The following is an 8727-nucleotide window of genomic DNA, read 5'->3' as shown; positions in this document are numbered from 1 at the left end:
AGTTCCTAGTTGGTCCAAATATATGAACAAATGAAATATTATTACTCGAAAATGAGGGACTACACTTGCAGCCCAAGGATCATGTTGCCATTCAGAAGCTTTAATTTGGCTTTCACAATGGGATCAGGATCCTCTCTTGAGCAAATGGAGAGGATCCTCATGACCGGGTCCATCGGGCCGTTCAAATTGTATCCAACGGCTACAATTATTATAACTTTTAGTGGAGCCCTCCGTTTATAGCCGTTGGATAAATTTTGAACTGCCCGATGGACCCGGTCAGGAGGATCCTCTCTATTTGCTCAGGAAAGGATCCTGATCCTTCACAATGGATCCAAAATGGTTAAAATGATCAAATATCGACAGAGCGATGGAATATCAACAGAGTAATTGATCATTTCAATAATTCAAATTTAAAAATAAGAAATTTTATTTGAATTCATATAACCTCTTTCTATACTCAATTTTTAAACTTTAAATGTGAATTGCCTTTTTTACCCTATTGCATAATTACCATCAAGTACAAGATGAAATTAACAATAAAACTACAATTTATCTTTAAACACACAATAACTAAACTCTACCATCACGCAATGTTTATCCTACATTTATTCCGGCTAAAACCTGGTTCATAGGATATCAAGGTGGATATATGAGGAGAAAGACAATAAAATCTTCTGGAGAAACAAGCTTATACTATGTTATACTAGACAATGGCAATAAGTGATCAATCTGCAACAGTCAAAAATTAACTTTTACGATCTCTGGCATTAAGCTGTATTGAGAGAGTCTAATGCTAAAATTAAAATCAAATTACAGTTGTTGGAAGCATCGATACGAGCGGGATCACAATGCTTGAAGAGGTCCAGAAAAAATGTTGATAGAAAGGGTTTCAAGGTATGATATTATGGTAGACTAATATTGTTTGATATAGTTCCAAAATTTGTTTGATCATGTGTTTAGTTTTATTCTTTCTTCTGATCTATCAGCTTGTAATAGCAAAATCTTCACCGAGTAAAATCTTCAAGCTGATAGAAAGGGTCTCCAAGTTCTTTCTTCTTATCTATCAGCTTGTAATAGAAAGGGTCTCCAAGTTCTTTCTTCTTATCTATCAGCTTTCAAGTAAAATCTTCACCGAACTATTCAATTTGGAATTTATATTTTAAATGGGTTATAAAAATAAATTTATATTTTGAATTAATTTTGTGAGGGTAGTAATTTTGGATTTAAAGAGATATTAATTCTTTAATTAAAAGTAGGGTTTTTTTTGGGCAAGTACTACTTGAATTGTAAGCATATGGGCTTATACCATCTGAACTTTCAATTTTTATTTTTACTATCTAAACTCTCTTTATTATTGGAATCTACCATCTACTTTACTTTCCATCCATTTTGCTGCTAAAACATGTCACCTATAGGAATATTTTCGTCAATTAACTTCATGGGGCTGACTAAGATACAAATTAGCTCCAAAATAATACAGCCTAAGTCAATATGATGCCAAAATTAGGAGTTTGTACCGCCCTAGTTCAGCAATTCCCTCCATAAGAATTTGAAAAATTAATATTTGAATAAATTAAGGTGAATCACACACTCACTTGCTGACCTACAAAAAAATAAATCTTGAATACTCACTGTAAATGAAATACTATATTTTTGCATAATTTTCACTTCAACAACCCTTGCCAAAATTAAACCCGAAATCAACTTCTTCATTTCTCTTCTGACCTAACTTCAACGCCGTTGTAGAGAAAATGCCTTTTGCCTTTGTACAAATTGATTCCAATAAGCCCTAGGAAGTGAATTGACAAAAATATCCCTCCACGTGAGAGGCGCATGACATGATTTAATGGCAAAATGGATGGAAAATAATGTAGGTGGTAGATTCCAACAGTTCAGAGAGTTCAGGTGGTAAAAAATAAAGATTAAAAGTTTAGGTGGCGCACATGCTTGCAAGTTCAAATAGTACTTGTGCAAAATCTCTTTAAAAATAAGAAAAACTAATGAAAATGGCGTGAAAACTTTGAGTTTTAACAATAAGAACAAAATAAAGGGTAAAGTGAACAATACCAGGATTGACTTTTTAGTGTAAAAATGTGGTTTTTCGTTAAAGTGAACAGTACCATGAGCTTTTCGTTAAAGTTCCATTAAAAATAATATGAGTATTAAGAGTAAATTGGATATAGAAAGAAATTATATAAATTCAAATAAAATTATACTTTAAAAAATGATCATTTGATGAATTTCCCAAGAAAAAAAATCAAAACAATTAACTTTGGCAGTCCAAAGTATTGGGTACTCGCACACTGTTACTTTTTTTAACAGTTTCTTTCTAACGATTATTTAAGAACCCACTGGAGAATTGTTTCTTATTTGTAGGTTTGATGTTAGAACAGCTTATTGGGTTGAGAACTAACTGGCGATTTGCAGAAGTAATTGCAGGTAGTAACTTGCAATTCTGCTCATTCATGCTGAAATATATACTTCTGAAAAAAACTGCCAACTGATAGTTTGAGAAGCATTTTTTGAAGCCTGACGCAAAAATTTCCTAGATGTAAATTAGATTCATTAATTAACATTTCTTTACAGAGCCTACAACTGATAAACTCCCCATAAGTGGGCCTACACTGCAGTGAACAAGGACCTGCTATCTATGGTGATCAAGGAACAACTCTCTAACACTATAAATACTGATCTAAACTCAGAAACACCCTCTCTATTCTTCCCTCCGCCGCTAGTTAAACCGGAAGACCTTGAACCCGCATAAAAGGTTTGTATGTGAGGAAGGAAAATTAACAGTGAACAATCATCTTGTGGTTGCAGCGTCTTTTCTGGCTAATCTCGTTTCAGTGACCAAACCATCGACCCTCTTCCACTTCTAACAATAAAACATTACTCTCTTTACATTCTCCTTCAAGGCTGGTAATGGTCGGACTCCAGACTCGCCAGCAGCGCGTGTACCCTTAGCAGTGTGACCAGTAGAGCCATTCTCTTGCATATCTGGCTCCAGATAGAATCGAGCACGGAAAGCAGCCAAATGCGCATAGTATGCCGGAGGTACTGCAAAAGGACACAGCAGATAATTCAAAACCTTTTTCACCTAGAGCATGGCTTTATAGCAGAATTGATTATGCATGAGCAGAAAATTATTCGGCTACGTCACATGGAAGAACAATTACTTACCAACAGAGACAGAGCGTGTGCACCTTGCATATGTGTAACACAGGTTATTTGTCAATGATTGGATTCCATCAGCAGTAAAATTATTCTCATCCCAAAGAACATGGTAGTGAGCTGGGCGACTTGTCCCCTGCCAATGTAAGAAAAATATGCATACATGATACATTCAACTGTCAAAGACTGTAAAATTTACAAAGCATTATAAATGGAAAATGCAACTAAAATTTGTTTAAAAGATTCTATGCGGTTACACCCATATGTTATTTGAAATTATAAGATCTTAACAAAAAGCGGTTTTTTTGGAACATGATTGGTTCAGATTTTCTGGAATATGGTTTCAAAGAGATCCAGAGATATATTTAATTTTTCCAGACTTCCAGTTCCAGGGCAGAACTGCAAAGATGAAAAGTGAATACAATTTTCTACCTGAATACCAGCATGACTGCAGAGATAAAAATCATGTTCGGTTGGATGACAAATCTTAGTATCAACCACGGTACCTGAAAACAGTAAAATGATAAAACATTAAGCAAAAAACACTTTGTATTAGTCAAGAAGGTGCAACATGACGGACAGATGTAAGTTTCCCAGATAGGTTAACTTTACCAGGTAATATGTTCCCACTCTTGTCTATGCTGCTCCTGTCCCTATGGTTATTAGCAAATAATCGAGTGTGGTGCCGTTTTTGAACCACAATGAAAGTCACTGGTGGTTGATAGTTGGGTTCCAGAGAAGCGCATGCCTGTATGAAGATTACTTATCAATGTAATTTCCATTCATCTCCAATATATTGATACCAGCCATAATGAAATAAAATATTTCAATTCTCACCTTCCGGATTGCATCGAGCTCATAAAGTAAGACTTGGTAAAATTGACCTTCACTTACACCATCCCTGATCAGAATTATTTCCATCCAATTTAAGAACATGGCACAAAGAAAAAACAATGCAGACAGATAATCAAACTGTTTGTTACAAACACTGGCACTAGGAATACAAACATTTACCTGTAAAATATAATCCTTAGGGGCTTCTGTCCTGTTGCCTTCCTAAATGAAACCAGAAGATCCCTGGACAAACAGAATAACGTTAAAGATAAGAGCGTTAGAACCTACGCATGGAGAGCATTATATGCAAGCAGAAGATCCAAGGACCAAATTGGATTTCCATTAGTAGGGGAAGAATGCACTCAAGATTAAGAAAAGAATTGGCTAGAGTTCTTGTACCGGATCATGCCACCACTGACTGTGCCACGAACAGGGTCTTGCCATGTTTTATACAAATCCTGTATGAGTTCCTGTCTGTGAGCTTGAGCACAAACTAATCCAGCATATTTGGTCACTTCGGGCCAGTCCTGGGAAGCTACCACCTGGATAAGTACAAACACCATTAGCAACGAAGGTTTCAACACATATTGCCAAAAGAATTTCTATGTAATAAAGGATTTTACAGCAGCAATTGAGGGGCTGGAATCTTCTCCATTCTCAGGGTGAGTCACATCTGCTCCAAAGATTATGGTTGGTATATCACTGACCAAAGGTATCCTGCAGCTGATAGCATCCAAGAGAACGGTGTTTCTGCCACCCATCTGCACCATGGATGTGTCCCAAAATCATCAGGATCCAGTAATTATAGGGGGTGAAGAGACTAGGTTTACAATGATCACAAAAGAGGCCATTATCTTTACCATAAAAATGTAAAAACATACAGAAAGAAAAAGGATGCTCTCATTCTCAACAACTTTGTCTCAAGTCATATATTGTAAAATGAGCTCATTCACGGTTACCGTAGTATTATGCAAGACTGGAATTGGACAAACCTTAACATTTATCTTTAGGGAGACATTAGCCAAGTACTGTTTGCTGATCTTGAAAACATACTTTGTGAGACAGCATTGTGATATTAAACCGAGATCTGTTTCACATATTCGCTTGATATCACCTACAATAGCAGAATCAGATTAGAACTACATATACAATTCCAGATCAAATCTCACGTATAAAGCTTATTTTTATGTATATCAAGGTCAAATATTAATGCAATATTCTAAGTGAAATCACAGGCACGTATGACATACCATACAGGGACCCGTTGTTGTCAGGCAAAATGGCCAATAGGAGCTCTAAATCTTTTCCTTTGGTCTTGTTCATGGACGCATGATAAACATGCTTCAAAGCTTTCTCTACTTGTTCAGGCCTCGCATTGTAGATTGGAATTACAGGTTCTGAATTAAATTCCTACAGAATAGCAAAATACATTTATATCCCAAATTATGAAAACATGCAGAAATGACATAAGACAAAACACTTTACATAAAAATTGGCAGAAATAATACCATGCCAGATACTTGACACATTTGAGCAAGTTCACTGCAAAATCCACGTGCGACACTCTCTTGCACTCCCCGTGAAAAATTAATACAAGCCCACCGACTGACAGTCATTCCATTAATCATTTTCTGCATTACAAGAAGACAGGCAGCCAAAGTATTAGTAGTAGAACCATAGAATGAAGACATTATGACTGATAAAAACCTTGCAACACCTTAACAGATATTGGAGGAAATTATAAAATGAAAATTTTTAAAGACGGTAGTGTAGATTGTACTACAATATCAGGGGTGATAGGTTGTACATGTTGAATTGATTATCTATTGGAACTGTTATTACCATGATGGTTCAATGGCCAATTTGACTCACTTATACATACTAAAAATGGAGTTATTACATTCACAAAATCAGAAAGGTAATCTAGAAATTTATGACAACTAGCAAAACAAGATTGCAGTTGACAAGTGTGATACCTTGTTCATCATATTCCACTGACCAACTTGAGGCAAACAATTCTTTTCTTTTCCAGTTTCATGATACTTCAGCTGCAGGTAAGGGTTCCTTGAGATGGTCAACATATATTTTCCCAAACTTGCTACAAAAAATGAGAATATATACCAAGGAAAATGTTATTCACACACCCATTTTTACCTCCCACACACCCTTGTTAATTGTTGGCCACTGATCTTCAATTCATTCAATCCAATGGCCAAAAATTGAGAAGGGTGTGAGAAGTAAAATAGGTGTGGATAGCACTACCCTATACTGAAACAAACTTTTCAAAGAAAAAAATTGAGGGGAAGCATTACCCAAGGAGCAGGAAGAATTCGAGCTTCGACTGAAGCTAGTTTTTCACTGATTTTGATTCCAAACTCCTTCGCATAAGGATCTTGGTCATAAGCGTTGTGTTGAACAGTCTGCTAGCATTTTAATTTCAAAAGGAAAAAAATAGCGTTACAGATAATATATTTCGTATATGTACTTTTTCACCATTTCCCAAGTTGGTCATTACATCAAACTATCAGCCAATTTCACTATTATTTTTCTCTCCTGAAAACCCCCACTGATATAGGAAATCTGTATTTCCTTGGGAAGAAAGTCAGGAGAGAAAAAGCATTTAACCATGTTAAAATATAAAAAAATAAAAAAATAAAAAAAAAATCACCTGCAGGATGTCATTTTCACGATCCCTGGGTCTTTGACATGTAACCTTTAAGAGAGCAGTAATTTGCTTCTCATTCAACCTCTTTGTATACCGTTGCCCCTCAACAATTTTGCAGGCCTGAAAAAGATTAAAGCGTGTAAGTTCCACATAAGAAATATGAAAAAGAAATTGTAATTAAATAATCACCGGGAAGATGAGAAGTTTTTAAGGACAATTACTCGCCTCCATGGGTAAATAGTTTGCCTTCTTCTGATTACCAACTTGAAGGCAAGGAAGATGCCCGTGTTGAATGGTGAATCCATACATCTCTTGGAAGTATTCAATTACGGACTTCATGGTCAAGTTCTCATCAACAGGAAACCTGAACAGACATAGCATCAGCAAACACAACACTAGTACAAATCGATCAAGAAAAGAAATTACAGCTTCTGGCCTTGCTTCCTGAAGATGGAAGGGGTGTGGGAAATAGAGTGCAAGCCTTGATTCTTGTACCTGTCTGTGTACAAGTACAAAACCAATAAAGCTGACAAAAAATCCAACCTAGAGCTACTTCAAACTTACACTAGTTCTCTTGTAGGTTGAGATGTCAATCCTGAAACTCGATACTTTCTTCGAACACTCCCTCTGTGTGTAACTTCAACTTTCACACCTCTAAGAGCCTTTTTAATCTGGTAGACATTTAAATTAACGCTCTAGATTAAATTCAATACTATGGGAACAGAAACATGTCGCACCAAAAATCTAAGAATCAAGTACCTTTACACGGTCAGCATCAGACAATGTTCTAGACAATACATCTTTGCCTAGAAGCTGGCCTACAAACTCTATTACAGGGAGAGGCTCAATAAACGCAGCTGAAGCCATATCTGCAAATGTGACAATAGAGAAACAATAAAAACAAAATATGTGAGAGATCATATGAGATTGACACAAACCATAAGTGTGTTCCTTTCGAAATTCAAATAACTTTAAATTACCAACCAATATTGAGGGAAAGCCCCATTTGGGTAGGTCTTATACTTTGGTAAAACCCGCACCACGATTCCAACCCCTCACCAAGCCGTTGTGGTGTTCTGATATCGGGTGAAAAGAAGGATCTCCCAATGGGGCAGTACCTTTACCAAACCAAATGAAGACCGGGTCAAATTAATAATAAAATCAATCTCAGCACCCACAGAACATAGTGCATTTACAGTTGGGTAATAAATTAATACCTCTTGTTTGAGAGCTCTCTTAATACAATGTCAAGAATTTGGAGCGCTTCCTGTGGAGCATCGGCACACTTACCAGCCAGAAACTGGCCCAGATGATGCATGTTTGCTCGTGCAACAAATTTAATTACCACTTTATATTCTCTTTCTCTTCTGAAATATTGGGTAACCGGAAATTAGTTCCATTTGGAGATTATAACGACAAATTCCAATTTCTCATCGTATAGAAAACAAAACAAGACCATTGGAAATTTCTTAAACTTTATTGTTTCCAGTTCGTGTTAGGTATTATTATAATCCAAGTCAATATATAAGAGTCTACACGGAAACGGAAGGAAAACAGGAGGCGATGTCCTTACTTTCGGCCATTGTTTCCATCAGGTTCATCAACAAGCTTAATATTGAACTCCTTCCAAGCAAAGGGCAGCTCACCAGCAGTGTACAGACTCTTTCTACCATCATAAGCAGGCAGTCTCATTCCTAAGTCAGATTCCTTGTACAACCTCACCAGTTCTGCCATGATAGCTCTGTTCAAAGCTCTCGATGCAACTTCGGGAGTTATGCTAACCTGCAAGAGTCAGATCACCAATGCCGGAAAAGGCAAACAGACATTAAGAACAAGATTTTAGTTCAAATTTAACTCTCATAAATGCCACTAGAAGAAAGGGACCGTGAAAACAGTGCTTTTTTCAATTTCGTCTGCAATGCAAAAGAAATTATGAAAAGTAAAAACATCTTAAACATGTTGAGTGTCAGATTAAAGGGCCCAATTTTTATGGCACGGCAGAAACATCAAACAAAAGAGCTTACATCATAATGGTTCAAGTCCTTCTCTGGTAACTC

General features: G+C 36.4%; 1 protein-coding gene across 1 annotated transcript in view; it reads right to left on the bottom strand.

Moving 5' to 3' along the window:
- Positions 1-2549: 2549 nt before the first annotated feature.
- LOC137738338 (protein argonaute 10-like) overlaps positions 2550-8727 on the bottom strand; it is an 8281-nt gene continuing 2103 nt past the window's right edge. The window contains exons 2-22 of the mRNA XM_068477975.1: positions 8695-8727; positions 8244-8452; positions 7888-8037; positions 7655-7788; positions 7430-7539; positions 7235-7341; positions 6896-7034; positions 6674-6790; positions 6318-6425; positions 5982-6053; positions 5514-5636; positions 5256-5415; positions 4998-5119; positions 4629-4766; positions 4405-4547; positions 4186-4248; positions 4009-4072; positions 3784-3919; positions 3604-3677; positions 3181-3307; positions 2550-3057 (exon numbers count right to left, since the gene is read on the bottom strand). The exon at positions 8695-8727 is cut by the window's right edge and continues 577 nt beyond it. Of these exons, the coding sequence (XP_068334076.1) occupies positions 2876-3057; positions 3181-3307; positions 3604-3677; positions 3784-3919; positions 4009-4072; positions 4186-4248; positions 4405-4547; positions 4629-4766; positions 4998-5119; positions 5256-5415; positions 5514-5636; positions 5982-6053; positions 6318-6425; positions 6674-6790; positions 6896-7034; positions 7235-7341; positions 7430-7539; positions 7655-7788; positions 7888-8037; positions 8244-8452; positions 8695-8727 (2511 nt within the window). The 3' untranslated portion in view covers positions 2550-2875. The remainder of the gene's footprint in view (positions 3058-3180; positions 3308-3603; positions 3678-3783; positions 3920-4008; positions 4073-4185; positions 4249-4404; positions 4548-4628; positions 4767-4997; positions 5120-5255; positions 5416-5513; positions 5637-5981; positions 6054-6317; positions 6426-6673; positions 6791-6895; positions 7035-7234; positions 7342-7429; positions 7540-7654; positions 7789-7887; positions 8038-8243; positions 8453-8694) is intronic.

This window comes from Pyrus communis, chromosome 6, assembly GCF_963583255.1.
Source record: "Pyrus communis chromosome 6, drPyrComm1.1, whole genome shotgun sequence".
Classification (NCBI taxonomy): Eukaryota; Viridiplantae; Streptophyta; class Magnoliopsida; order Rosales; family Rosaceae; genus Pyrus; species Pyrus communis.
The sequence above is the reverse complement of the archived record's forward strand: the minus strand, read 5'-3'. Positions and strand labels throughout refer to the sequence as shown.